Source organism: Oncorhynchus keta, chromosome 16, assembly GCF_023373465.1.
Source record: "Oncorhynchus keta strain PuntledgeMale-10-30-2019 chromosome 16, Oket_V2, whole genome shotgun sequence".
In the NCBI taxonomy this organism is placed as follows: domain Eukaryota; kingdom Metazoa; phylum Chordata; class Actinopteri; order Salmoniformes; family Salmonidae; genus Oncorhynchus; species Oncorhynchus keta.
Genome location: NC_068436.1, coordinates 1,305,511 through 1,332,933, shown reverse-complemented (window position 1 = coordinate 1,332,933; position 27,423 = coordinate 1,305,511). Strand labels below are relative to the sequence as shown.

The 27,423-nt window shown below is 42.8% G+C and overlaps 1 protein-coding gene and 2 long non-coding RNA genes across 3 annotated transcripts in view; all 3 read left to right on the top strand.

Moving 5' to 3' along the window:
- si:dkey-22i16.7 (E3 ubiquitin-protein ligase TRIM33) overlaps nucleotides 1-27,423 on the top strand; it is a 76,633-nt gene that overhangs the window by 999 nt on the left and 48,211 nt on the right. The window contains exons 2-4 of the mRNA XM_052464387.1: nucleotides 24,508-24,576; nucleotides 24,778-24,822; nucleotides 25,027-25,217. Of these exons, the coding sequence (XP_052320347.1) occupies nucleotides 24,523-24,576; nucleotides 24,778-24,822; nucleotides 25,027-25,217 (290 nt within the window). The 5' untranslated portion in view covers nucleotides 24,508-24,522. The remainder of the gene's footprint in view (nucleotides 1-24,507; nucleotides 24,577-24,777; nucleotides 24,823-25,026; nucleotides 25,218-27,423) is intronic.
- LOC118395664 (uncharacterized) lies at nucleotides 12,526-13,353 on the top strand. Its single transcript, XR_004828014.2, has 4 exons — nucleotides 12,526-12,630; nucleotides 12,765-12,838; nucleotides 12,988-13,056; nucleotides 13,227-13,353. It is a non-coding gene; the product is annotated as an uncharacterized LOC118395664 (long non-coding RNA).
- On the top strand, nucleotides 13,355-13,747 carry LOC127907909 (uncharacterized). Its single transcript, XR_008065495.1, has 2 exons — nucleotides 13,355-13,412; nucleotides 13,584-13,747. It is a non-coding gene; the product is annotated as an uncharacterized LOC127907909 (long non-coding RNA).

Below are 27,423 nucleotides of genomic sequence, written 5' to 3'. Positions count from 1 at the left end.
CCTCTCTGATATAAGGTGGAAGGCTCTACAAGTCCTAAAACAATTGTAAACAAGTATGAAATCAACAAAACTTCTGAATTCATAATCAGTTCCAGAGAATGTGTTGTTTCCAAAAAGGGTCAAGACCCACTAGCAGTTCTTCTTGGGTTGCAGATAACCAAATACACTCCATGGCCCAAAAAACCCTGCTCATTGAACATCTCATTCCAATATCATGGGCATTAATATGGATTGGTCCCACCACATTGTGAGGGAGACACTTATTTGCTGGTCAGTCTGTCTCTACCCAGTCAGAGATAAAATGGAAACTCACACAGAGAATCACACAGAGAATGTTCTCTCCATAAATGTAGATGTGGAATAAATATTGTTCTGGAATTAACAGCAGATGGGAAACAATGATACAGTAGGCCTATACTGACATTTTCAGTTAGCACATTTGATTAATAGCAGTGGCAGGAGGCTAATTTGTTTGCCTGTTTTGCAATGCCCAGCGTTACATGGAACACCCAGACATCATACAACATCCTTCATTGCAACACATTTAGGCTTCATTAGGTCTTTGTGATTGGCTGAGAAACACTATATATTGTTTGTGTATTGATATGTGCTTTCCTTGAGCATGATATGCCGGCATAGAGGTGGAGGTGCAAGACCATGCAGGATCTTAAAGACAAGGCTTGCATCTACATACTGCTTAAAGCTATCCAGACTAAATTAACTGTGTTTCTAAATTATGTGACAATGGTGGTATCTGTTTGGTTTATTATCAAAAATCTTAAGTGTTTGTTTGTAGAGTGATTCAATTGGTTTCAATTGAGTGTGACCAGCATGTGAGATAATATCTCAGATGTGAGAAGATCATTGCATGCATATATAGTGTGGCGGCCTCCAGAGGAAGGAAAGGTCTTATAAACCTAAAATTGGATAATCCAAACTTAACCGTGCAAACCACCTTCTTCACATGTGTCTTAAATGTCAAGTTGGAGTCCAAAATGACACCAAGATACCTGAAGTTAAGCACTACTTTCTGATTCTCCCCATTAACAACAACAGCTCATTGGGAAGAATCAATGGATTTCTTAGAGAAGTACATACAAAGAGTCTTGTCGATATTTAAATGCAGGGAAGAATTAGTAATCCATTTAGAAACATAGCTGAAGTTAACTTGTTTACAACCAATTGCCTATTTTATGAGTGCACATACAGAACTGTATCATCTGCATTTTAACTTGTGGGCAAGCGAGAGATAATTGATATAGATAGTAAAGGAGGCCTAATATTGACCCTTGTGGGACACCAATGGTATAGTAAAGAGCGTCCGGCTGAGTGTCCCCCAAACAAACCCTTTCACTTCTGTTTATCAGAAAGGAATACATCCAACTAATGACTTCATGATCCAAAAAGACTATGCCGACTTCACCACCTAGAGTGGAAGTCGGAAGTTTACATACACCTTAGCCAAATACATTTAAACTCTGATTTTCTCAATTCCTGACATTTAATCCTAGTAAAACTTCCCTGTCTTAGGTCAGTTCATCATCACTTTATTTTAAGAATGTGAAATGTCAGAATAATAGTAGAGAATGATTTATTTCAGCTTTAATTTCTTTCCTCACATTCCCAGTGGGTCAGAAGTTTACATACACTCAATTAGTATTTGTTAGCGTTTGCCTTTAAATTGTTTCACTTGGGTCAAACGTTTTGGGTAGCCTTCCACAAGCTTCCCACAATAAGCGGGTGGCCCTGCTCTCAAGCTCTCAAGCGGGGGCCCTGCTCTCAAGCTCTCCAGTACGCCTTCACGGTCCGGTCCATCCTGTGCCACCTCCACACACCAGTCCTCCGGTGGCAGCTCCCCGCACCAGGCTTCCTGTGCGTGTTCTCTGCCCAGTACCACCAGTGCCAGCACCAAGCACCAGGCCTTCAGTGCACCTCGCCTGTTCAGCGCTGCCAGAGCCTTTCTCTTCTCCAGCGCTGCCGGAGTCTCCCGCCTGTCTAGCGCTGTCAGAGCCTTCCTCCTCTCCAGCGCTGCCGGAGTCTACCGCCTGTTTAGCGCTACCAGAGCCTTTCTCTTCTCCAGCGCTGCCGGAGTCTCCCTGCCTGTTTCGCGTTGCCAGAGCCTTTCTCCTCTACAGCGCTGCTGGAGTCTCCTGCCTGTTCAGAGCTGCCAGTATGCATGGAGCAGCCAGAGCTGCCAGTCTGCTTGGAGCAGCCAGGGCTGCCAGTCTGCATGCAGCAGCCAGAGCTGTCAGTCTGTATGGAGCAGCCAGAGCTGCCAGTCTGCATGGAGCTGCCAGTCTGCATGGAGCAGTCAGAGCTACCAGTCTGCATGGAGCAGCCAGAGCTGCCAGTCTGCATGGAGCAGCCAGAGCTGCCAGTCTGCATGGAGCAGCCAGAGCTGTCAGTCTGCATGGAGCAGCCAGAGCTGCCAGTCTACATGGAGCAGCCAGAGCTGCCAGTCTGCATGGAGCAGCCAGAGCTGCCAGTCATGCATGGAGTCTGCATGGCAGCCAGAGCCGCCAGTCAGCCAGAATCTTCCAGATCCGTCATTAAGCCAGGATCCGCCAGTCAGCCATGATCTTCCAGATCCGCCAGTCAGCCAGGATCCGCTAGTCAGCCATGATCTTCCAGATCCGCCAGTCAGCCAGGATCCGCTAGTATGCCATGATCTTCCAGATCCACCATTCAGCCAGGATCCGCCATTCAGCCAGGATCCGCCAGTCAGCCAGGATCTGCCGGAACCGCCAGTCAGCCAGGATCTGCCAGAACCACCAGCCAGCCAGGATCTGCCAGATCCAACTACCTGCCTGAGCTTCCTCTCAGTACTGAGCTTCCTCTCAGTACTGAGTTCTCTCAGTGCTGAGCTTCCTCTCACTGCTGAGCTTCCTCTCAGTGCTGAGCTTCCTCTCAGTGCTGAGCTACCCCTCAGTCCCGAGCTGCCCCTCAGTCCCGAGCTACCCCTCAGTCCCGAGCTTCCCCTCAGTCCTGAGTCCCGAGCTTCCCCTCAGTCCCGAGCTACCTCAGTCCCGAGCTGCCCCTCAGTCCAGTGGGGTCCTTGGTGAGGGTTATTAGACCTTGGTCAGTCAGGGTCGCCAATCTAAGGACGTGATGCAAGGGGACTAAGACTTTGTTGTGGGGTCCACGTCCCGCCGGAGCCGCCACCGTGGACAGACGCCCACCCGGACCCTCCCTATGGGTTTAGGTGTGCGGCCGGGAGTCCGCACCTTGGGGGAGGGGGGTTCTGTCACGCCCCGGTCTTAGTATTCTGTGTTTTCTTTATTATTTTGGTTAGGCCAGGGTGTGACATGGGTTTATTTTGTGGGTTTTAGTAGGTATTGGGATTGTGGCTTAGTAGGGTTGTCTAGCATAGTCTATGGTTGTCTGAATTGGTTCTCAATCAGAGGCAGGTGATTATCGTTGTCTCTGATTGGGAACCATATTTAGGCAGCCATATTCTTTGAGTGTTTCGTGGGTGATTGTTCCTGTCTCTGTGTTTGTTGTCACCAGATAGGCTCAGTCACTTTGGTTTTTATTTTTTCCTTGTTTTGGAAGAGAAGAGAACGTGAGCCGGGGATGGTGCAGAATACATCAACACGGTCGGTCCCTGGGATTGGGCTGGCCAACACGATTCGGTTTGCTTGGAAGGAAAAGGAGTTGGAGCCTTTAGGACGGGAAACTTTTGGAAGGACAATCTTGATGGGGATTCTAAAGTTGAGGGTGAAGGATGTGTTTTGTTTCCAAGGCAACTCGTTGGAGGGAGCATACGACGTGGCACTACATACAGAGGAGAAACACGATGATATCCTGAGAAGGGCAAGAGCAGTGGGAGGTGAGAAGCTGATGAGCAACTTCAGGGTTGTAACTGTCAAAATTTACAACCCATACGTTAAGGACGAAGAGGTGAGGGCCTTTCTGGGGAGATACATGGATAACGTCTCCTCAGCAAGGCACCTCAAAGACTCCCTTGGGTTTTGGAATGGGAGGAGAGGCTTCCAGGCCCTCCTCAGAGAGGACCCAAGGGGACATGGTGGCTACCTCCATCCTCCTGCTATGTTCTCCCTGGGAGCTGACAGGGGGTCGTTGTTTTATGCACGTCAGCCTCCATTTTGCAGGCGCTGTATGGCCTATGGCCATATCTTCGCCTCGTGCAGCGCAAGAAAATGCAGATTTTGTGGATCTGGGGAGCACGAGGCGAAGGATTGTGAATAGGCGTGCCACGGGTGTGGCTAGTTAGCACACTTGTGGCGGGGGTTCCCAGCTCGTCAGAGGACATACTTGTCTGTGGCTGGGGGGGAGCAGGAGGGGGGATGGGGATGGGGGAAGAAGAGGAGGGGAAGGAAGAATGCCTCATGACCAGTGTACAGGTCCAGAGGGGAGGGTCGCAAGGAAGGAGGAGGAGCAAGAAGCGGCGGATGGAAGAGAGAAGGAAACGGAAGGCACGGGAGTAGGAGAACCAGGAAAAGCGGCGGAAGAAGGCAAGCGAGTGGAGGAGCATGAGAGAGAAGAAAGCGAGGGAGGAGTGGTGGAGAAGGAGACGGTGGAAGAGCAAGTGGAGTGGGGGGAAAGTGCCCTGGTGGAAGAGATGAGGGGTATGGTGGAGGAGCTGGCGGGGGGGAGGTATCTCTCCACTGCCGCCATCACCAAAGAAGAGAATGAAGAGGAGGGTGCGATTGGCCGACAATAAGAGGGAGGGGATGGTCAAGAGAGTGATTGTGGTGGGAGAAACCTCTGGGTTGCTGCTGGTTTCCCCAGGCCCTCAACTTCTGTTGGGTGGGGTCACACCTAACAAGACTCAGGACTGGGTACAGGAGGAGGTGGGGAGTTTTTTTATTGGGGACTCAGCCTCCCCTATGTTTTTCCAAACCAGCTGCAGCACTGGGGAGGGGGAGGAGTGTGGGGGTAGACCCAGGGTTCAGGGCACCCCGGAGCCAAACACTATTCCTGCATCCTGGTTTGGTGAGATGGAGGAAGAGGGGGGTGATGTTGGGAGTACGGATGGTGTTCTCACTGGTAGATATGGAGCAGGGGAGCATTGGGTGAGTCTCCTGTTTTTGTTCGGGGGTAGGGATTTTGTGTGGGCACAGGGAGGTAAAAGTGGAGGGTTCTTTTGTGGTGATGCAGGGGAGGGTTATAGGGGTGGATGTGACATTGTAAATTGTAAATTTAGATTAGTGGTGGTGTATGGGCCACAGTTGGTGGCAGACAGGAGGGAGATGGTGGACTGTCTGGCGCCCATGTGTGTCACAAATAGGAAATTAGTGATAGGGGTGGATTTTAATACAGATTTAGTAATAGGGGGGATAGCAGTGCAGGCACCATCACCGGGCTAATGGCTTGCCATGGTCTGGTTGATGGTGGCCTGCACACTACTCCGAAAATAGCCGGTCCTACATGGCGCAACTCCAAGGGGGTTGCGCTGAGGCTCGACTATATTTTTGTACCCAGGTCTTTGGGTAAGTTGTCTGGGCGGCTGTTGCCTGTTTTCTTTTCGGATCACGACGGGGTGCTCCTGCAGGTGGGGTCGCCAGTCTGCCTCTTTGGTAGGGGGTACTGGAAGTTAGATCGGGATGTGCTGGAGGAGTAGGCTTTTGTTGACAGGTTTTTTGGTTTCTTTTGGAGGCTTGAAGGCCTCCGGTCCATGTGTGAGGGGGTGTTAGAGTGGTGGGAATTAGTTACGGTGAGGATTAGGGCTTTTATAATAGGGTATTGCAAGAGGAAAAAAATGGAGGAGGGAGGTGGATCGTATCCAAAGGTTAATTGAACTCGAGTACGAGGCAGGCAACCTCGGCGGGTCATTTGACTGGGAGAGATCCGCAACCCTAAAGGCGCAGCTCAGGGAGTTGCAGGAGCGGAATGGAGCTTTCCTGGAGCGTGCGCATAGTGGCTTTCTAGAACACAATGAGACTTGTTCTGCTATGTTCTTTACGTCGGTTAGGGCCAGACAGATTAGGAAGGTAATGCATGGCGTTAGGGAAGAAAATTGTAGTATAGTTAGAGAACCAGAGGATATGGTCAGGGTGACAACTGATCATTTCCAAGGTTTATTTAAGGAAAGGGAAATAGATGTAGAGCAGGGAAATGTGTTTTAGAACACTTGTCCAGGCGGTTGCCAGAGGAGATTAGAGAAGTGATGGAGGCCCAGATCTCACTAGAAGAGGTTGAGAGCGCTCTTAGGAGGATGGGAAAAGGGAAGGTGCCTGGGATGGATGGGCTGCCGGCTGAGTTTTATCTCAAGTTTTGGGGTATACTTGGACCAGTGGTCCTCGAAGTCTTGAAGGCCATCGTTGAGACGGGGGTCCCGGGGGGATCAATGGCTGTTGGTGTGCTGTCACTTTTATATAAGAAGGGGGAAGTAACTGACCTTGGCAACTGGCGGCCGTTGACCATGCTGTGTGTAGATTACAAGCTTCTTGAAAAAAGGTTTTATCAGACCGGTTGCGCACAGCCCTTCCCTACGTCGTCCATGAGGATCAGACGTGCGGGGTAGAGGGCCGCTCTTTTAGATGGAACCTACAGTTAATCAGGGACTCCATCACTTGGGTTGAAGATAGAGGATTGCCTTTAATGGTAGCAGCACTAGAACAGGCGAAAGCCTTCGATCGCGTGAATAGATCCTTTTTATTCAGAGTTTTAGGTCGATTAGTTCATAGGATGGATTCGTACATTATATGTCGGAGCGGGGTGCCGAGTTAGTGTAAATAGTCACTTGGGTAACATTTTTGACCTCTCGTCTGGGGTCAGGCAGGGGTGCCCACTCTCGGCTCTCCTCTTCGTTCTGTACATGGAGCCTCTGGGGGCTGCCATTAGGGCAGACACAGGGGTGGAAGGCTTGTTGATCCCTGGAAGTGGTGGACTGCGTGTTAAGATGCCGCAGTACGCCAACAACACTTCCTTGCTGCTGTGCAAGGACTCGTGCCTGACAAGGTCCCTTGCCATCTTTGGGGATTTCACCCGAGCGTCGGGAGCGGTTCTGAACCATGCAAAGTCTTCCGTCAAGTTTTTCGGAAGATGGCGCGGTAGAACGGATGTGCCCGGGGTTTATCTCTCTGTGAGGGGGCCCTGAGGATTCTCCGGGTCCATTTTTAGACCTCCGGCTCAGCGACGCTAAACTGGAACATGCGTATCGCAGTGGTACAGAGGAAGCTAGCAATGTGGAAGGCTAGGTATTTGTCCTTTATGGTCAATGTTCTGGTACTAAAGGTGAATGTGTTGCCGTCTCTTTTGTATTTGGCGTACATCTACCCATTGCCGGCTTGTCTGAGGAGGCCTCTAGTGAGGCTTGTGTTTCAGTTCATGTGGAGTGGCAGGTGCGAGTGGGTCGCCGGGGCACGCATGCTCTGTCCCATCGGGGGGGAGGGAGGTAGCTGGTGCATTGCCTGATGTGAACCATGCCTCGAATAAAAGAGGCTCAGAAGACCTAAGATTAAGAATTGTTGACTTGCATAAAGCTGGAAAGGGTTACAAAAGTATGTCTAAATGCCTTGATGTTCATCTTTCCATAGTAAGACAAATTGTCTATAAATGGCCGTCCCTGCAAAGATGACTGCAAGAGCACAGAGCAGAATGCTCAGTGACGTTAAGAAGAATCCTAGAGAGTCAGCTAAAGACTTATAGAAATCTCTGGAACATGCCAAAATCTCTGTTGATGAGTCTACGATACGTAAAACACTAAACAAGAATAGTGTTCATGGGAGGAAACCATGGAACAAGCCACTCCTGTCTGATACTGTGAAAAAATCATTGCTGCACGTCTGAAGTCTGCAAAAGAGAACCTGGATGTTCCACAGCGCATTTGGCAAATTATTCTGTGGACAGATCCTAAGAATATTGCTGAACTGAAACAGTTTTGTAAAGATGAATGGTCCAACATTCTTCCTGACCGTGGTGCAGAAAACATTTGGTTGAGTTTATTGCTGCCAAAGGAGGGTCAGCCAGTTATTAAATCCAAGGGTTCACATACTTTTCCAAGGTTCATGCTCTACAACATCCGCTGACCCCACCCTGCACTGTGAATGTTTACACAGTGTGTTCAATAAAGACATGAAAACGTATAATTGTTTGTGTATTATTGGTTTAAGCAGACTGTGTTTGTCTACTGTTGTGACTTAGAAGATTTTATGACAACTTTATGCAGAAATCCAGGTAATTCTAAAGGGTTCACAAACTTTTTCTTGCCACTGTATTTGCTGGACTCAGTGTTCTCCAGCAATCAAAGCTTCCCAGCCGACAAAGTGTCAAAACACAACAAAACAAAATATTGATATATCATTCCAGACCTTACAGGCTGTCGGTCGATATCCCAAAACGAATCAAACAAACAAGCAAACAAGCCGTCTGGTAAGTAGCGCACTACCACAAACTGATGCTGGCACTAAGACCAGACAGCATCAGATAGATGGCCTGCAGAGAGAAATGTAGAACAGTACAGAGGGGCGCAGTTTCGCTCGTTCGCATGCGTTCTCCTGTCAAAACTTTGAAGAAGCATGTTTTGTTTAACACTTTTTGTTTAAGAACCTTTTGGTTACTACATGATTCCATACAGTGGGGAGGACAAGTACTTGATACACTGACGATTATGCAGGTTTTCCTACTTACAAAGCATGTAGAGGTCTGTAATTTTATCATAGGTACACTTCAACTGTGAGAGATGGAATCTAAAATAAAAATCCAGAAAATCACATTGTATGATTTTAAGTAATTCATTTGCATTTTATTGCATGACATAAGTATTTAATCACCTACCAACCAGTAAGATTTCTGGCTCTCACAGACCTGTTAGTTTTTCTTGAAGAAGCCCTCCTGTTCTCCACTCATTACCTGTATTAACTGCACGTTTGAACTCGTTACCTGTATAAAAGACACCTGTCCACACACTCAATCAAACAGACTCCAACCTCTCCACAATTGCCAAGACCAGAGAGCTGTGTAAGGACATCAGGGATAAAATTGTAGACCTGCAACGTTCACACGGCTGAGATGGGCCACAGGACAATAGGCAAGCAGCTTGGTGAGAAGGCAACAACTGTTGGCGCAATTATTAGAAAATGGAAGAAGTTCAAGATGACGGTCAATCACCCTCGGTCTGGGGCTCCATGCAAGATCTCAGCTCGTGGGGCATCAATGATCATGAGAAAGGTGAGGGATCAGTCCAGAACTACACGGCAGGACCTGGTCAATGACCTGAAGAGAGCTGGGACCACAGTCTCAAAGAAAACCATTAGTAACACACTACGCCTCCCCCTGATCAAGCCAGCACATATCCAGGCCCGTCTGAAGTTTGCCAATGACCATCTGGATGATCCAGAGGAAGAATGGGAGAAGGTCATGTGGTCTGATGAGACAAAAATAGAGCTTTTTGGTCTAAACTCCCTTCGCCGAGTTTGGAGGAAGAAGAAGGATGAGTACAACCCCAAGAATACCATTGCAACCGTGAAGCATGGAGGTGGAAACATCATTCTTTGGGGATGATTTTATGCAAAGGGGACAGGACGACTGCAGGATGGATGGATGGGGCCATGTATCGCATTCATCCACCTCTGGCCTGCTCGCCTCCCTACCACTGAGGAAGTACAGTTCCCGCTCAGCCCAGTCAAAACTGTTCGCTGCTCTGGCCCCCCAATGGTGGAACAAACTCCCTCACGACGCCAGGACAGCGGAGTCAATCACCACCTTCCGGAGACACCTGAAACCCCACCTCTTTAAGGAATACCTAGGATAGGATAAAGTAATCCTTCTCACCCCCCCCCCCTTAAAAGATTTAGATGCACTATTGTAAAGTGGCTGTTCCACTGGATGTCATAAGGTGAATGCACCAATTTGTAAGTCGCTCTGGATAAGAGCGTCTGCTAAATGACTTAAATGTAAATGTAATGTAAATGAGATCTTGGCCAACAACCTCCTTCCCTCAGTAAAAGCATTGAAGATGTGTAATGGCGTTCGTCTGTTGAAGAAAGAGAGTCGGACCGAAATGCAGCGTGTTGGTTACTCATGACTTTAATGAAAGAAAACACGGTACATGAAGTAACTGATACTAAATACAAAAACAACAGAACGAAACGAGAAACTAATTACAGCCTATCTGGTGACTACAACACAGAGACAGGAACAAACACCCACGAAATACAAAGCGAAACTCAGGCTGCCTAAATACGGTTCCCAATCAGAGACAACGATAAGCACCTGACTCTAATTGAGAATCGCCTCAGGCAGCCAAGCCTATACCACACCCCTAATCAGCCGCGATCCCAAATAATACAAACCCCAATACGAAACACAACATATAAACCCATGTCACACCCTGGCCAACCCAAACATATAACAAAAGCACAAAATACAATGACCAAGGCGTGACAAGATGGGTCGTGGCTGGGTCTTCCAGCATGACAACGACCCGAAACTCACAGCCAGGGCAACTAAGCAGTGGCTCCGTAAGAAGCATCTCAAGGTCCTGGAGTGGCCTATCCAGTCTCCAGACCTGAACCCAATAGAACATTGTTGGAGGGAGCTGAAAGTCTGTATTGCCCAGCGACAGCCCTGAAACCTGAAGGATCTGGAGAAGGTCTGTATGGAGGAGTGGGCCAAAATCCCTGCTGCAGTGTGTGCAAACCTGGTCAAGAACTACAGGAAATGTATGATCTCTGTAATTGCAAACAAAGGTTTCTGTACCAAATATTAAGTTCTGCTTTTCTGATGTATCAAATACTTATGTCATGCAATGAAATGCAAATTAGTTACTTAAAAATCATACAATGTGATTTTCTGGATTTTTGTTTTAGATTCCGTGTCACGACTTCCGCCGAGGATGGCTCTCCTGCCCGTTCAGGCTGTGCTCGGCGGTCGTCGTCACCATCCTATTAGCCACTACCGATCCCTTTTCGGTTATCTGTTGGTTTTGTCTGATTGTTTTCACCTGTGTGTTAGTTAATTAGTATCTGTTTTTGTGTTTTATTTCTCCGGTTTGTCTGTTATCCTGTTTTGGATATTTTCACCCTGTTTGTTTTTTGGGTTGTCCGTGTTTATTTTTGTTCACCGGAGAATAAACTACTATTCACTATTTGCTCTCTGCGCCTGATTCCACCCACCTTGACTAGTCGTGACATTCCGTCTCTCACAGTTGAAGTGTACCTATGATAAAAACTACAGACCTCTACATGCTTTGTAAGTCGGAAAACCTGCAAAATCGGCAGTGTACCAAATACTTGTTCTCCCCACTGTATATTATTTCATAGTTTTGATGTCTTCACTATTATTCTACAAAGTAGAAAATAGTAAAAATAAAGAAAAACCCTTGATTGAGTATGTTTGTCCAAACTTTTGACTGGTATTGTACATGTTGGTTGATTTGCTCTAGGGTGCCCACAGGCCTCACATGTCTTGTCTGAATGTCACCCGATACCAGTTAAACAAATTATGGAAGTACTGTTTATTGCTAAAAAAGAATGGTTTGAACACATGTAAAATTAAAAGGGGTTCCTTTCGGACAGACACTTTAGAACACACTACTTTTAGATTTCTGGGGGAGGACTGTCTGTAGTGAATCTGGACATTTGTCGTGGCAAGGTGGGGATTGAGTTGCATATTATACTTTCTTAGCTGGTGACTCAGTTTCTTGTTTATAAGCCTACTTAATTCTACAATCAAGTCCTTCCCATGACGATTTGGCAACGTTCAAAGGTGGGGAGCGAAATGGGTGTTAGTTTGCAAAACACTGGTACTGCATGTGTTAAAACCATTTTTTAGATCCATTTATATCACACAATCCCCAAATAATTCTGCTATTAGCTGGATGTAGTTGATATTTTGTCTTCATAGTAACATTTATGACGAAGCTATTACAAATTCTAATAAATATTCAGAAATGCTTAAAAAGCTATTATATATTATAATAAAGATTTTAAAGGATTATACATTGTATGCTTATAATACTGTTGTAAATAACTAATAATAAGCAAATTATTGTGAAGAGTTACCAGTTTTTATGCATACAGTACCAGTCAAAAGTTTGGACCCACCTACTCATTCAAGATAATTTTTACATTTTGACTATTTTCTACATTGTATAATAATAGTGAAGACATCAAAAATATGAAATAACACGTATGGAATCATGCAGTCATTTTTAAAAAGTGTTCAGATTCTTCAATGTAACCACCTTTTGCCTTGACAGCTTCGCACACACTTGGCATTCTCTTGACGAATCTCAAATGTAAAATATATTTTGATTTGATTAACACTTTTGGGGTTTCTAGATGATTCTATGTGTGTTATTTCATAGCTCTGATGTCTTCCTGTTATTATACAGTGTAGAAAATAAAAATGTTTAAAAAAACTTGAATGAGTAGGTGTGTCTTAACCTTTGACTGGTACTGTATATCATACATTTCATGTGTGACTCATCTGTACAGTTATAATGTTAATCCATTAGTATTACCCACACCTATCCTTCAACAGAGAGATTAAAGATTTCAGAATATTCAACATCATGATTATTTTCACAATAATACCACCTAGTATTAGGGGTTGTGACATCAATGTTCTTAACTCTATTTAAAAGACCCAACCGACTGGGTATAACTCATTGTCTTTTGCATCGTCACACCTGATCAACTGCTGAAATTGACTGACTCGAAGGTAAGGAAATTGGTTGTGAAGCAGGGCTTTTGAATAGTGATAAATGTACTTACACTCTAGTGTTAACATTCGACTTAAAAATTCAGACTAAAAAAAGGTCATCGAATTGCTTTTGTATCTTTTTATGTTTTTAGAACAGACCACCAAGATGATGATGAAGACTGTAATCTTTCTGGGCTGCCTCCTGGGCCTGTCATTGGCTCTTCCTGTGAGTTTAGCAAATATCAACATACAATATATTTGCCCCAAAATATATAATATTCTTTTTTATATCATATTTGATGTATATATATTTTAGTATATACTGTATATATAAATACATATGCATATTTAAATAATAAAATTATACTTTTTCAGGCTGATGTGGATCACTTGAGAGTTGCACGTTCCAGCTCTGACTCCAACTCTAACTCAAACTCCAGGGAGGTAAGTTCCATAGCTCCACAGATTATGAGCAGAAATTATTTAACATATAGTAGTGAAGATCAATGTATATGAAACATATGTGAATATTCTGAGATATGATTCCATGTGTGGTGTGTATATCAAAAGGACATTGAATGAGAAAAAAACTGCTGTTTTCTTTTCCTATTTAGGCTGGTTCCTTTCTGCCCTCCCTGCCACAGTTGAATTCAAATCAGCTACTTCAACTTCTACTTAAACTGTTTGCTGCCTCTGTCCCAGCACCAGCACCAGCCCCTGCCCCTGCCCCTGCCCCTGCCCTGCCCCTGCCCCTGCCCCTGCCCCTGCACCAGCCCCTGCCCCAGTTGGACGTTAAACAGGTGAAAAGTACTACTTAAATAGTTTTTGGGGGTATCTGTACTTTACTTTACTATATATATATTTCTGACAACTTTTACTTTTGCTTCACAAAATTCCTGAAGAAAATAATGTACATTTTACCCCATACATTGTCCTTGACATCCAAAAATTACCTTTTGAATGCTTAGCAGGACAGGAAAATGGACAAATTCATACGCTTATCAAGAGAACATCCCTGCTCATCCCTACTGTCTCTGATCTGGTGGACTCACAAAACACAAATGCTTAGTTTATAAAGATGTCAGAGTGTTGGAGTGTACCCTGGCTATCCCTAAATAAAGTAAACAAGAAAATGGTGGCGTCTGGTTTGTTTAATATAAGGTTTTTGTAATGATTTATACTTTTACCTTTGAGTATATTTGAGCAATTACATATACTTTTGATACTTAAGTATATTTAAAACCAAATACTTTTAGACTTTTACTCAAGTTGTATTTAAGTGGGTAACTTTATTTTCTATTAAGGTATCTTTACTTTTACTCAAGTATGACAATTGGGCACTTTTCCCAACACTGGATTCCCCAAACATCATAAGTACAAAGTATATCCCTTAAATTCATTAATTCACTTTTCTGTCTATCAGGTATTTCATGGAACTCCCAGACATTAACTATGAAGTGTGATTCCTTTATGCATTTCTGTTTAATAAACACATTTATATTTTAAGCTCAATTGTATGTCTATCCAGTCCTCTGATGAATGCTCATTAAGTTTATGGAAATTGTAAGAAAAAGTGTGGTACATTACCTTGCGTTATTTAATAATAAAAATGCCTAATTTCATCACATTTTACATCTCCAGGACACAGGACACACATTTGATCAAGGGACTAAAGCTCATTGGTGCACTGAAGGCACATTGGTGTGACTGTGGAATGAAATGAAATAAAAAGCATATTTTTGCAGTTAAGTTACAATACGGCAACAGTGTTAACAGTTTAGTAGCAACATTTCAAGCATTTGACATCTTCACTTGAACAGGTAAGAGTTTCAAAGAATACTGTAGTGGAGTTTAGTCAGGCGTGTCTAGCTTTGAATTCACTGTATGTCTTTTCGTTTAAAGAACTCCATGGTGACCATGAAACTACTATTCCTAGTGATGTGCCTGATTGGACTTTGTTCTTCCATTCCTGTAAGAATTCTTGAAATACAACATCAAGCCTTCAATTTACACATCAATACAACAAGAGATTGCCGTTTCCATAGATTGCATTGCATTGGAATATGACAATATCTGAATTATTACAATATGATGGACTTAAGTTCACACTTTGAGTGTTGATTTTCTCTCTCTCTCTCTCTCTCTCTCTCTCTCTCTCTCTCTCTCTCTCTCTCTCTCTCTCTCTCTCTCTCTCTCTCTCTCTCTCGATAGGGGAAGGAGAAATAACTTGTTTAAATCAAATATGTTGACATTAGCTCATGTTCAGAGCTGATTATTCCATCATTAATAAATGAAATAAGTTCAGATCCGTCATTGTGTATGTCTTTATCTGTTGTGTTCTGTTTGTTTCAGCATCTACATGGCCCTTGCTCTATACAGTTAATTCAATAAAAATTATTTACTTCTAAAATAAACTATATACAGTTATTGTGTATGGTGTACACAACTGAGGCTCCAGCGACTACATTCAATATCCCTCCTTCTTCTAGCGTGTCCGTGGCCCTGGCCGTGGCCGTGGCTTTCCAAACTTTCTCCAGCAGTACAACTACCTTCTGCTTCTGCAAAGACTTGGTCTTGTCCCAGCCCCAGCTCCAGCCCCAGCACCAGCCCCAGCTCCAGCCCCAGCTCCAGGCCCAGCTCCAGGCCCAGCTCCAGCCCCAGCACCAGCCCCAGCACCAGCCCCAGCTCCAGGCCCAGCTCCAGGCCCAGCTCCAGCCCCAGCCCCAGCTCCAGGCCCAGCTCCAGCCCCAGCACCAGCACCAGCCCCAGCTCCAGCTCCAGCCCCAGCACCAGCCCCAGCCCCAGCTCCAGCCCCAGCTCCAGGCCCAGCTCCAGCCCCAGCTCCAGCTCCAGCTGGTCGCTGAGAAAGGACATGAATCAGAAACTTCAACTCAACAAGAGCAAGCTGTGGTTGATGAAATGACCAGAACATTAACTGACAATTAGTACTGTAATAGCTGTCTTCCATATTTTGATTGAGTTTCCCTTTAATGTACTTGCTGTATGTCTATCTGCAATGCAATAAAGATTATTTGAAATGGCATATGTCCCCTCCTGCACACTTTCTTTTGCCTGAGAAATTGATTTTTGTATTCAAACATATGTTCACAGTTTGTGCATTTGTTAGTAAGAGTTTGTCAAATCTGAGGATAAGCATCTAGTTTTGTCATTTGATATTTCTTGATATATATAGTGAGGCTGTATTGGTTGTGAACAATATTTGAGTTATGTTTTAAACAATTAAACATGTTTTAAATTGTATTCACATTATGAGTAAAGTAGGTTAAAGGAAGTCAAGTAGCCAAATTCAATGGTCAAACATTTAAATCTTTCGATGGTTGTCATCATTGAAAGCCTTGACATAATACAGTATAATTTTTACATACATTTAATCATTCAACTTATTCCCACTCCACTGCTTATTTTACCAGGCTGCTTACGATGAGCAAGTAAATAAGTCACAGGGTTACAGTTACTGTACCTGGATACAGTACAGTATCCAGGTACAGTAACTGATACAGTACAGCAACATATTCTACCCACCACTGCGACCTGTATGCTCTCGTTGGCTGGCCCTCGCTTCATATTCGTCGCCAAACCCACTGGCTCCAAGTCATCTATAAGCCTCTGCTAGGTACTCACTTATCACCATAGCAGCACCCACCCGTAGCACGTGCTCCAGCAAGGTATATTTCACTGGTCACCCCCAAAGCCAATTCCTCATTTGGCCGCCTTTCCTTCCAGTTCTCTGCTGCCAATGAATGGAACAAATTGCAAAAATCACTGAAGCTGGAGACTCATATCTCCCTCTCTAAGTTTAAGCATCTCCTTTGCACCACCGAATCTCTACTTTCACATTCATCTTCTGCACATCTATCACTCCAGTGTTTATTGCTATATTGTAATTATTTAACCTCTGTTTATAGACTTTTCTATTGTGTTATTGACTGTATGTCTGTTTATTCCATGTGTAACTGTGTGTTGTTGTTTGTGTTGCACTGCTTTGCTTTATCTTGGCCACGTTGCAGTTGTAAATGAGAACTTATTCTCAACTGGCCTACTTGAATAAATAAAGGTGAAATAAAAAATAAATAAAATACAAATGAAATCATAAAAGGACAAGGCAAGGTGCTTGGCTATACTGAAGGTAAGATTGTTCTACTTTCAGGAGAATTACTCTCAAAGTTACCATCATATCGACAAAGAAAAAAGAGAAACAAAAAGACAGATTTAATGAAAAATAAATGAATCAAGACACTACTGTAGTACTGAATTGTTATGGAAGCTACTTCAAATTCAATCCATTAGTGACACCATGTGGTTAAAGGTAATACCTCTCCTGGAGTGTGTGTGCATTTCCAGTGTGTGTGTGTGTGTGTGTGTGTGTGTGTGTGTGTGTGTGTGTGTGTGTGTGTGTGTGTGTGTGTGTGTGTGTGTGTGTGTGTGTGTGTGTGTGTGTGTGTGTGTGTGTGTGTGTGTGTGTGTGTGTGTGTGTGTGTGTGTGTGTGTGTGTGTGTGTGTGTGTGTGTGTTTGCCTGTGTGTGTGTGTGTGGGTGCATGCGTGCGTGCGTGTGAAGACATTTTGACAGAATGACCATGTCTCATCTATTGATAATTTATTCATTCAGAGTCCATTATAATAGATTAAGCATAGTATTTCTTTAGATCTTTCTTTATTTCTGTCTTAGTAATGTCGTTTTCTTTGTAATGTCTTCTTCGTTATGTGTCGGACCCCAGTAAGACGAGCTGTCGCCATTGGCTAATGGGGATCCTAATAACAAAAAATGTCAAATATTAAAAGCCCTTGGGGGAGGATGGGTGCTAAGATGAGATGTGGAGTTGTTTTAAGATGGTCATACTTTTGATAATTTAGCTATTTGATTTTGAATTAGAGGACCGCTTTTAGTCATCAAAAATATGTAAATGACTGATTTTTGACTTTACTACTAAATCTTATAGAAATGCATTGAATAACACATTCATAAATGCAAAAAGGTTTTTTTTTTAAATGTTATTATAATATTGAGTATTGTAATAATATATAATAGTATTGAAGTGTCTGTCCTAAATCTAGGAGGAAATGTACTGCTTATAAATATATGTATATATACTTATTTTTTTGACACATATTTAACCCCTTTTTTTGGGGTAGGCATCAAACTACCTTCATGCTTCCATTAGTTTTTTGAAACCTGTAACGATTACCTCAGACAAGTCCCGTGCCACTTGTCTGGGCCGTGTAGCAAAATCTGCCCTTTTCACAGTGGGGTCCCATGAGATTGTCGCCGAAACGGGTGGTACCAAACAGAACTTCAAACATCTCTACTGACAATTGTGAGAGACGTGGAGAATAATGGAGAACACCAAATGTTCGGAATCTCTCATGGTCTGACATACACCGCTCAAACTCTGACACCTTTCACTGCAGATGTGGAAGTGCGACACTGGTGGATGTGGTGGATTGAGACGCATCCAATGCAGATTTCTCTTTTGTAAACTGACAGATTATGATGAGGATTTTCTTGTTATGTAATTCAGATTGATGCGCCGGTGCATCAATCAACTCTAGGGGGTTATGCCTGAGCAAAAATATTGAGACAGTGATATTTGGGAACAAATTGTATGACAATCCAGACATAGTATTATTCCTCAGTCTCTGCAAGATCAACAAAGAGCTAATGTTGATTGTTAAATCTGATAAGTAGATAATAATTGTTTTCATTGCTAATTGACATATTTATTTAGATGTTGATATGAGACAAACCACATGCGAATTTAGGCTTGCCAGTCTCTTCACCTGGTCAGAATCTTTGAGCTCTAAGCTTCATCCTATGGACACTTGTATTAGACCATTAAGTGTTGTGCAATCTCTACACAGTTTGAGAAAACACAGCCTCTGTGTGATGTGTGCAGAAGGGCAATTATCAGTCAGGCTTTGCTAATGAGGGTACCCCGTAGAGTAGATGTCCGCACCCACATGGACATCGAATTAGCATATTTTTTTCTCCAAAATAGTCGGTCAGTTTAAGCTAGAGATATCAGCTAGAAAAACTCTCTGTAACAAACGGTCCTACAAACGTTCCTATGCCTCTATGGATAGATGAGACCCGTTTTGCTCTATGACCCCCACAAGTGTCTTGGGACTCGTCTGAAGTCGGTACAGACGATCTGCCAACTTCTATCTGTAGCGTCCAAACAGACTCCTTTGCGTTGAGACACTGACAAACACCTACATGTTGGTTGATTTGCAGAAGGACACTCACAGGCCTCACAAAACGTGTCTGAATGTCACCCAGTACCAGTTGAAAATATGTGTGGAAGTACTGTATACGGTGCATTCGGGAGGTATTCAGACCCCTTGACTTATTCCACATTTTGTTATATTACAGCCTTATTCTAAAATTGATAATATAGTGTTTTCCCCCTCATCAATCTACACACAATACCCCACGATGAAAAAGAAAAAACAGGTTTTTAGAATTTTTTGCAAATGTATTAAAAATAAAAAAAACTGAAAAATCACATTTACAGAAGTGTTCAGACATTGTACTCAATACTGTTTTCAAGCAACTTTGACAGTGATTACAGCCTCGACTCTTCTTGGATATGATGCTACAAGCTTGATTCTTCTATTTTTCAATGCAGATCCTCTCAAGCTCTGTCATGTTTGATGGGGAGTTTTGCTACACAGCTATTTTCAGGTCTCTCCAGACATGTTCGATCGTGTTCAAGTCTGGGCTTTGGCTAGGCCACTCAAGGACATTCGGAGACTTGTCCCGATGCCACTCCTGCGTTGTCTTGGCTGTGTGCTTAGGGTCGTTGGCCTGTAGGAAGGTGAACCTCCGCCACAGTCTGAGGTCCCGAGCGCTCTGGAGCAGGTTTTCATCAAGGACCTCTCTGTACTTTACTCCGTTCATCTTTCCCTTGATCCTGACTAGTCTCGCAATCCCTGCCACAGCTTGATGCTGTCACCACCATGCTTCACCGAAGGGATGGTGCCTGGTTTCCTCTAGATGTGTCACTTGGCATTCAAGCCAAAGTGTTCAATCTTGGTTTTATCAGACTAGAGAATCTTGTTGCTCATGGTCTGAGAGTCCTTTAGGTGCCTTTTGGCAAACTCCAAGTGAGCTGGCATGTGCCTTTCACTGAGGAGTGGCTCCCGTCTTGCCACTCTACCATAAAGGCCTAATTGGTGGAGTGCTGCAGAGATGGTTGTCCTTCTGGAAGGTTTTCCCATCTACACAAATAAACTCTGTCAATCTGACCATCAGGTTCTTGGTCATCTCCCTGATCAAGGCCCGATTTCTCAGTTTGGCTGGGCGGACAGCTCTTGGAAGAGTCTTGGTGGTTCCAAACTTCTTTCATTTAAGAATGATGGAGTCCACTGTGTTCTTGGGAACCCTGTGCTCTAAAGACAATTCCTTTGACCTCAAGGCTTTGTTTTTGCTCTGACATGCATTGTCAACTGTGGGACCATATATAGACAGCTGTGTGCCTTTCCAAATCATGTTCAATCAATTGAATTTACAACAGGTCGACTCCAATCAAGTTGTTGAAACATCTATAGGATGATCAATGGAAACAGGATGCAACTTAGACCAGTTTCGAGTCTCATGGAAAGGGTTGAATACTTATGTAATTAAGATATATTTGTTTTTAAATGTTTTTTTTTTAAAAACCTTTATGCACTTGGTCATTATGGGGTGTTGTGATGAGGAATTTTTCAAAATGTAATACATTTTACAATAAGGCTGTAACATAACAAAATGTGGAAAAAGTCAAGAGGTATGAATACTTTCCAAATGCACTGAAAAAGTGTCATCGTTTAAACATTCACTGTATAGGTTGGAAAAAGTATGTGAACCCCTAGGCTAATGACTTCTCCAAAAGCGATCCAAAAGTCCAATCAATTGGAGATGCTGGTTAGAGCTGCCTTGCCCTATAAAAAACACTCACAAAATATGAGTTTGCTATCCACAAGAAGCATTGCCTGATGTGAACCATGCCTTGAACAAAATAGATCTCAGGCCTAAGACTAAGAATTGTTGACTTGCAAAAAGCTGGAAAGGGTTACAAAAGCATGTCTAAAAGCCTTGATGTTCATCAGTCCATGATTAAGACAAATTGTCTATAAATGGAGAAAGTTCAGAACTGTTGCTACTCTCCCTAGGAGTGGCCATCTTGCAAAGATGACTGCAAGAGCACAGAGCAGAATGCTGAATGAGATAAAGAATAATCCAAGAGTGTCAGATAAAGACTTACAGAAATCTCTGGAACATGCGAACATGTCTGTTGACGAGTCTACGGTACGTAAAACAATTAACAAGAATGGTGTTCATTGGAGGACACCACGGAAGAAGCCACTGCTGTCCAAGAAAACATTGGCGCACGTCTGGAGTTCGCAAAAAATGCACCTGGATGTTCCATAGCACTACTGGCAAAATATTCTATGGACAGATTCAACTTCATTTGAGTTGTTTGGAAGGAACACACAACACTGTCTGGAGAAAAAAAAGTCACAGAACACCAACATCAAAACCTCATCCCAAATGTAAAGTACGGTGGAGAGAGCATCATGGTTTGGGGCTGCTTTGCTGCCTCAGGGCCTGGACAGCTTGCGATCATCGATGGAAAAATTAATTTCCAACTTCATCAAGACATTTTGCAGGAGAATGTCAGGCTATCTGTCTGCCAAGTGAAGATCAATAGAAGTTGAGTGATGCAACAGGACAGCGACCCAAAACACAGAAGTAAATGGACAACAGAATGACTTCAACAGAAGAAAATACGCATTCTGGACTGGCCCAGTCAGAGTCCTGACTTCAACCCGATTGCTGAACTGAAACAGTTTTGTACAGAGGAATAGTCCAAAATTCCTCCTGACCGTTGTGCAGGTCTGATCCGCAACTACAGAACACGTTTGGTTGAGGTTATTGCTGCCAAATGAGGGCCAACCAGTTATTAAATCCAAGGTTTCACATGAATCTTTACACAATGTGTTCAATAAAGACATGAAACATATCATTGTTTGTGTGTTATTTTTCCCACCCAAGCTCAGATCACATTTTATGACCAATTTATGCAGATGTTGTCAGGACCCGGTTACAAACCCGGGTCTCCGGAGTGAGAAACAGTCACTTAACCAACTGAGCCACGAATAGTCGGCAGAACCCAGAAGATGAGGTACTCAAGCAGTACTTGAGACGGTGTATTTAATGAAGTAAAAAGTGAAGTTCTTCAGGAAAACATGTAACTCCACAACCTCAAAAGGAATCCTACAAGAACAAAGGTAATCCTCCAAGACAAAAAAGGTAAATCCACAAGGTGGAAGGTAAAGCACAAAAAGCCTCAAAAGGTACTCAAAAAACAAACAAACAACAAGAACAAAAAACAGAATTCCACAAGAGAGTCCACCGGGATCAACAAGAGTTCTCAGAGTACTAGGGCTGGGTGCTAACATACAAACACAGAGCAAAGAACAGAGGAAAACAAAGGGTTTAAAGGCACAATGGGGGCATCTAGTGACCAAAAACCGGAACAACCCTGGCCAAATCCTGACAGATGTCCAGGTATTTCCAAAGGATTCACATACATTTTCTTGCCACTGTACATGGAGAATGTTTAAGGCCAAAAATAAGGGTTTAAATACATGTTAAAAAAAAGTTTTCCGATCCTTCTTATTTCTCTCAGTTTATAGGATAGACTCTTCAGAACAAACTTCCTTTTGATTTTTATGGGGGGACTATCTGTTGTTCCATGTAGTAAATCTGTTATTCATTGACTTTTTATGGGCTAATAGCAGTAAGACCATATACATTTTTTCATCAAATAATTTAAAAAAAAGTTTTTTGATCCTTCAAGGGGCCTTAAAAATCAATATCAAATAGCAAAATGATCCTTCTTAAAACATTCCCAAATTCATAGGTAGCACCTCCGTCACTCAGTCACGTCATGCCACTGTTATGAATGTTCTCAAGCCGCCCTCTATCGGCAGCGCCATAGTGGTGCCCTAAAGTTCTGATAAACCCAGTCATTCTGGACAGAGGCTAACTAATGTTAAGTCTACATTTCAATTAGGTGCCTGAATATTTGATGACATTGCTAAAGTAGCTAGCTAGAATCCGGTGGCCTCCCCAAAATCTTAGCTAGCTAGCTAACATTATACCGCATTTAAAGTCAAACTGGTGACATTAAAATAATGGGGGAAATAATGTCCTACTAAATATTTGCCTCCTTTTGAATGTAATTTTATTTCCATACCAATGTAATGCACTTTTGATGAAATATTCATCAGCGCTCATAGTCGATACATTTAGTAAGACAATACTGTGACGAAACATGCCACACATGAATAGCTTAGAAGAGCCCTCCCTCCCCACACCACACTCCCAGCTTAGACAGGGCTTAGACTGTAGTGGGTTAATTGACCTTGAGTTCCGCAATGCCAGTTTGTCAACAGAAAGAGCCCTACAATGGCAGTTTGACAGGAGCTCGGATGAGTGTACTAAAGATGGGAAATATATATTGTATAATGAATATTAGTTTACTTCTCCAAAGTAACTGATGTCTTAAAAAATGTCTGAACTTATAAAAAGGATCTGAAATAAACATTTTTGCTTGGGGCAACATATACATTCAATAAGTTACAAAAGTTGGACATTTGTCGTGGCAAGGTGGGATTGAGTTGCATATTATACTGTTTAAGCTGGTGACTCAGTTTAACTTGTAATCATAAGCCTACTTAATTCTACAATCAAGTACTTCCCATAATGATTTGGCAACGTTCATAGGTGGGGAGTGAAGTGGGTGTTTGTTTGCAAAACAATGGTACTGCATGTGTTTTCAGAACAAGGAAAATCCATTTCTATCACACATTCAAAAAATATTTCAGCGACTAGCTGGATGCAGTTGACATTTTGTCTTTACTGTAAAACATTGGTACTGCATGTGTTTTCAGAATAAGGTGGACTCACAAAACACAATTACAGCAATTACAATTATTGTAATACTTAAGTATTTTAAAGCCAAATACTTTTAGACTTTTACTCCAGCAGTATTTTACTGAGTGACTTTCACTTAAAATTGAGCCATTTTAAGTATCTTTACTTTTACTCAAGTATGACAATTTGGCACTTTTCCCAACACTGGATTCCCCAAACATCATAAGTACAATGTATATCCTATAAATTCATTAATTTGCTTTTCTGTCAATCAGGTATTTCATGGAACTCCCAGACATTGACTATGAAGTGTGATTCCTTTATGCATTTCTGGTTAATAAACACATTTATATTTCAAGCTGAATTGTATGTCTATCCAGTCCTCTGATTAATGCTCATTAAGTTTATGGAAATTGTGAGAAATCTATACAAAGTGTGGTACATTATATTGCATGATAGGAGAAATCAAAATAAAGTCTGGTACTTGAGCTATGCTGTATAAATTGAGAAATTAAAAATGTACATTACAATTAAATGTGTTAATTTATCCTCCGCAATGCCCAAAAAACAAGGGTATAAATCATCAACAGTTTCAAAACCTGTCAACTTAGCAAAGGTTTCCTAATACTGATGGGCCATTGTTCTTTGTTGGCACTATGGATATATACAGATTTGTAGAATGACACACCAAATGTCTAATTTCATCACATTTCACATCTCCAGGACACACCATTGATCATGGGACTGAAAGCTCATTGGTTGACAGTGGAATGAAATGGTCTATAAAAAGCATATTTTTGCTGTTAAGTTACAATACAGCATCAGTCTCAAGTTGAATACTTTTAAAGAATTTGACATCTTCACTTGAACAGGTAAGAGTTTCAAAGAATACTGTAGTGGAGTTTAGTCAGGCGTGTCTAGCTTTGAATTCACTGTATGTCTTTTTCATTTCAAGAACTCCGTGGTGACCATGAAACTACTATTCCTAGTGATGTGCCTGATTGGAATTTGTTCTTCCATTCCTGTAAGAATTCTTGAAATACAACATCAAGCCTTCAATTTACACATCAATACAACAAGAGATTGCCGTTTCCATAGATTGCATTGCATTGGAATATGACAATATCTGAATTATTACAATATGATGGACTTAAGTTCACACTTTGAGTGTTGATTACTTTATACCATAATATCATTCATCCTGGGATTTTGTTTGTGTGTGCAGGTGTCTGAGGAACATGATCGAGAGGAGCGCTCAGCTAGCAATGAGGTGCAGTAATATTTAGTACTATCTATTAGGTATTCTGTCTATTAGAGTACTATAGTACGGTCTACTATTTGAATATGATTACTAGTTTGTTTGAGCTCAGAACAATTTATCCAGCTCTCGCTCTCGCTCTCGCTCTCGCTCTCGCTCTCGCTCTCGCTCTCGCTCTCGCTCTCGCTCTCGCTCTCGCTCTCGCTCTCTCTACAGAGGTACAGGGGTTATGGCCGTGGTTCGGGAGGGTTTTACCCCTATCGGCAGCCTCAGTACCCATCCTACTTCCCTTATGCGCAGCCATCTCAAGGTAACTCTGCCTTGATGGCCCTCCTGCCCTTCCTATTGGCCAGCCTTGCCTCTGCTCCTGCCCCAGCTCCAGCTCCAGCTCCAGCTCCAGCTCCAGCCCCGGCAGCGGGTGGAAAATGAGACGGGCGTTGGTAGGGGAAGGAGAAATAACTTGTTTAAATCAAATATGTTGACATTAGCTCCTGTTCAGAGCTGATTATTCCATCATTAATAAATTAAATAAGTTAAGATCCGTCATTGTGTATGTCTTTGTCTGTTGTGTTCTGTTTGTTTGACAAACTATTTGAGATCCTTTCAAAACAAGTGTGAAACCTCTCTGATATCAGGTGGAAGGCTCTACAAGTCCTAAAACAATTGTAAACAAGTATGAAATCAACAAAACTTCTGAATTCATAATCAGTTACAGAGAATGTGTTGTTTCCAAAAAGGGGTCAAGACCCACTAGCAGTTCTTCTTGGGTTGCAGATAACCAAATACACTCCATGGCCCAAAAAACCCCTGCTCATTGAACATCTCATTCCAATATCATGGGCATTAATATGGATTGGTACCACCACATTGTGAGGGAGACACTTATTTGCTGGTCAGTCTGTCTCTACCAAGTCAGAGATAAAATGGAAACTCACACAGAGAATCACACAGAGAATGTTCTCTCCATAAATGTAGATGTGGAATAAATATTGTTCTGGAATTAAAAGCAGATGGGAAACAATGATACAGTAGGCCTATACTGACATTTTCAGTTAGCACATTTGATTAATAGCAGTGGCAGGAGGCTAATTTGTTTGCCTGTTTTGCAATGCCCAGCGTTACATGGAACACCCAGACATCATACAACATCCTTCATTGCAACACATTTAGGCTTCATTAGGTCTTTGTGATTGGCTGAGAAACACTATATATTGTTTGTGTATTGATATGTGCTTTCCTTGAGCATGATATGCCGGCATAGAGGTGGAGGTGCAAGACCATGCAGGATCTTAAAGACAAGGCTTGCATCTACATACTGCTTAAAGCTATCCAGACTAAATTAACTGTGTTTCTAAATTATGTGACAATGGTGGTATCTGTTTGGTTTATTATCAAAAATCTTAAGTGTTTGTAGAGTGATTCAATTGGTTTCAATTGAGTGTGACCAGCATGTGAGATAATATCTCAGATGTGAGAAGATCATTGCATGCATATATAGTTTGGCGGCCTCCAGAGGAAGGAAAGGTCTTATAAACCTAAAATTGGATAATCCAAACTTAACCGTGCAAACCACCTTCTTCACATGTGTCTTAAATGTCAAGTTGGAGTCCAAAATGACACCAAGATACCTGAAGTTAAGCACTACTTTCTGATTCTCCCCATTAACAACAACAGCTCATTGGGAAGAATCAATGGATTTCTTAGAGAAGTACATACAAAGAGTCTTGTCGATATTTAAATGCAGGGAAGAATTAGTAATCCATTTAGAAACATAGCTGAAGTTAACTTGTTTACAACCAATTGCCTATTTTATGAGTGCACATACAGAACTGTATCATCTGCATTTTAACTTGTGGGCAAGCGAGAGATAATTGATATAGATAGTAAAGGAGGCCTAATATTGACCCTTGTGGGACACCAATGGTATAGTAAAGAGCGTCCGGCTGAGTGTCCCCCAAACAAACCCTTTCACTTCTGTTTATCAGAAAGGAATACATCCAACTAATGACTTCATGATCCAAAAGACTATGCCGACTTCACCACCTAGAGTGGAAGTCGGAAGTTTTATACACCTTAGCCAAATACATTTAAACTCTGATTTTCTCAATTCCTGACATTTAATCCTAGTAAAACTTCCCTGTCTTAGGTCAGTTCATCATCACTTTATTTTAAGAATGTGAAATGTCAGAATAATAGTAGAGAATGATTTATTTCAGCTTTAATTTCTTTCCTCACATTCCCAGTGGGTCAGAAGTTTACATACACTCAATTAGTATTTGTTAGCGTTTGCCTTTAAATTGTTTCACTTGGGTCAAACGTTTTGGGTAGCCTTCCACAAGCTTCCCACAATAAGCGGGTGGCCCTGCTCTCAAGCTCTCAAGCAGGGGGCCCTGCTCTCAAGCTCTCCAGTACGCCTTCACGGTCCGGTCCATCCTGTGCCACCTCCACACACCAGTCCTCCGGTGGCAGCTCCCCGCACCAGGCTTCCTGTGCGTGTTCTCGGCCCAGTACCACCAGTGCCAGCACCAAGCACCAGGCCTTCAGTGCACCTCGCCTGTTCAGCGCTGCCAGAGCCTTTCTCTTCTCCAGCGCTGCCGGAGTCTCCCGCCTGTC